This window comes from Anopheles cruzii, unplaced genomic scaffold, assembly GCF_943734635.1.
Source record: "Anopheles cruzii unplaced genomic scaffold, idAnoCruzAS_RS32_06 scaffold03515_ctg1, whole genome shotgun sequence".
Taxonomy (NCBI): Eukaryota; Metazoa; Arthropoda; class Insecta; order Diptera; family Culicidae; genus Anopheles; species Anopheles cruzii.
In genome coordinates, this window is record NW_026457100.1 from 3 (window position 1) to 2,056 (window position 2,054).

The 2,054-nt window shown below is 52.9% G+C and overlaps 1 protein-coding gene across 1 annotated transcript; it reads left to right on the top strand.

Annotated features, from left to right (window-relative positions):
- Positions 1 to 364: 364 nt before the first annotated feature.
- On the top strand, positions 365 to 2,047 carry LOC128277035 (general transcription factor 3C polypeptide 3-like; the record flags this gene model as incomplete). The annotated part of the gene is made up of 2 exons (XM_053015485.1): positions 365 to 1,744; positions 1,813 to 2,047. Coding segments are annotated over exons 1-2 (1,615 nt in total), but the record flags the coding sequence as incomplete, so codon positions are not given.
- Between the last annotated feature and the right edge of the window lie 7 nt (positions 2,048 to 2,054).

A 2,054-nucleotide genomic window follows, 5' to 3' on the forward strand; every position in this document is an offset into this window, starting at 1 on the left:
GCGGCCACCTGACAGCCGAACTGTCGGAGTTTATCCTGCCTAGTGGTTGTTGTTTGTGCGGAAACCATAGAAAAGATGTGCAGTTCGTCGAAAAGGGTTTTATCGTAGCTCGTATTCTTTCGGTAAATTGTATAACACGTGGTTTTACTATTTTTACACTATTCAAACGCCCCTTGATGAGAGATTTTGCCGTTTTTCCAACTCCATTTGGCCGGTATCTCGTGCCATTCGTGCTCCGACAATTTGACGGTCCGACATTGCTGTCACATTTTGTTTGTAAACAAAACTACTTCTACCGCACTGCGGATGCCGGCTAGTTTTGGTGGCGCATCGTCGCGTAAAAAACGGGTTTCAATCGAATACAATGTCCGAAAGTGAGGCTGGATACGCGGCGTCCGATGTGGAGATTGAAGAAGTCGATGTGTACGAGATGGACGAAGATGTCCTGAAGGAGTTTATCGAAGTGCACGATCTGCCGCGTACGGTGGCTGCTTTGCCACCTCCGAAGGCGGGTCCATCAACCGCGGCAGCCGGAACGGGCTCTTCGGCCCAGTCGGAGTCGGAAACGGACGAAGAAAATACAGAGCAACGGGAAACGCTTATCAAGAAGTTGGTTGCGCGAGAAATTTCCTACACCGAGTACCAGGAACGAATGCAACAGGACGATGACTTGGACGACGAGGATGTCGAAATGGATCGAAGCCGTCACCGCAAGTCGTTTGGGTTCGAGGCTGACTTCAGAACAGCACGAAGAGACGCTTTGAAAGGTAATCTTCAGGGCCCGACGCATCCAGCTTCCGAAGGCAAAAACCCACGGCGGCGGCAGAGACGCCTCCTGCCGCCAGCTCTTCAGGGTCTGATGGGCGAGGCCAATCTCTGCTACGCCCGCGGCGATACAAAGACGGCAAAGGATCTGTGCCTGGAGATCATCCGTCAGGTTCCGTTGGCATACGAACCATTCATTACGCTGGCCCAGATCTATGAGGCCGACGATCCGGAACAGTACCTAGAGTGTTCGCTGATCGCTGCCCACCTGAATCCCTCCGACATCGAACACTGGGTACGCGTGGCGGAGATATCGATCGAACGGGGCAATATTGAGCAAGCGCAAAAGTGCTACACGCGTGCGATTAAAGCGGATCCCAAAAACATCGATGTTCGCCTGAAACGGGCGCAACTGGTCGAAAGCAAGGGCGACGAGAAGCAGGCGTGCAAGTACTACTATGATCTACTGCCGCACGTCCCAAAAGAACAGGGAGACTTTCTCATCTCAAGCGAAGACATCAACCTGCTGCTGGAACTGTTAATTGCCAATGGACTTTACCAACGAGCATTGGACGTTCTAGCGGCACACGCGAATGTTGCAGTCAACGATTCATTCTCCTCAACGGCCACAGAAGCTGACGCCGGACAACGGACAACAGTTTCTGTTTCGATACCGGACGAAATGATACTGGACCTTCGCACGAAGCTGGTCATGGTGCTGGTGCACCTGAAATGCGAACATCTGTTCAACTACATCATCGACGACATCATGGGACACATCGATCCTGAAAGCGGCGGTGACTGCTATCTGGACGTTGCGGAGGCGCTCATGAAGGAAGAGTATTACAGGTATGCGCTACGGCTGCTGGTGCCGTTGATTAAAAGCAATCGCTTTTCCATGGCCGCCGTTTGGCTGCGTTACGCCGACTGTTCGCGATTCGTCGAACAATACGATGAAGCCATCGAGGGTTACCGGCGGGTAAGAGTGCTGCTGCTGCTTGTTGGCGTAGAATATGTTTCACAAACCACCTTCTCTGCCGCCCGTAGGTCGTTTCACTGGCGCGGCATCTGGATGCACGATTGGCGCTGGCAGCGCTGCTGAAGAAACAGGGCAAGTACACTGATGCGCTGAAAGCTCTGGAGCAGGATCCGGAACGCGAATACCTCGATCCGGAGGTACTGCACGAGCGCTGCCTGATGATCGAAGAGATCGGCTACTATAAGGAGTTTCTCGAGGCGGGCTTCATGCTTCTCGCACGCAATTGCTATCAGCTGAAAAACCGTCACGA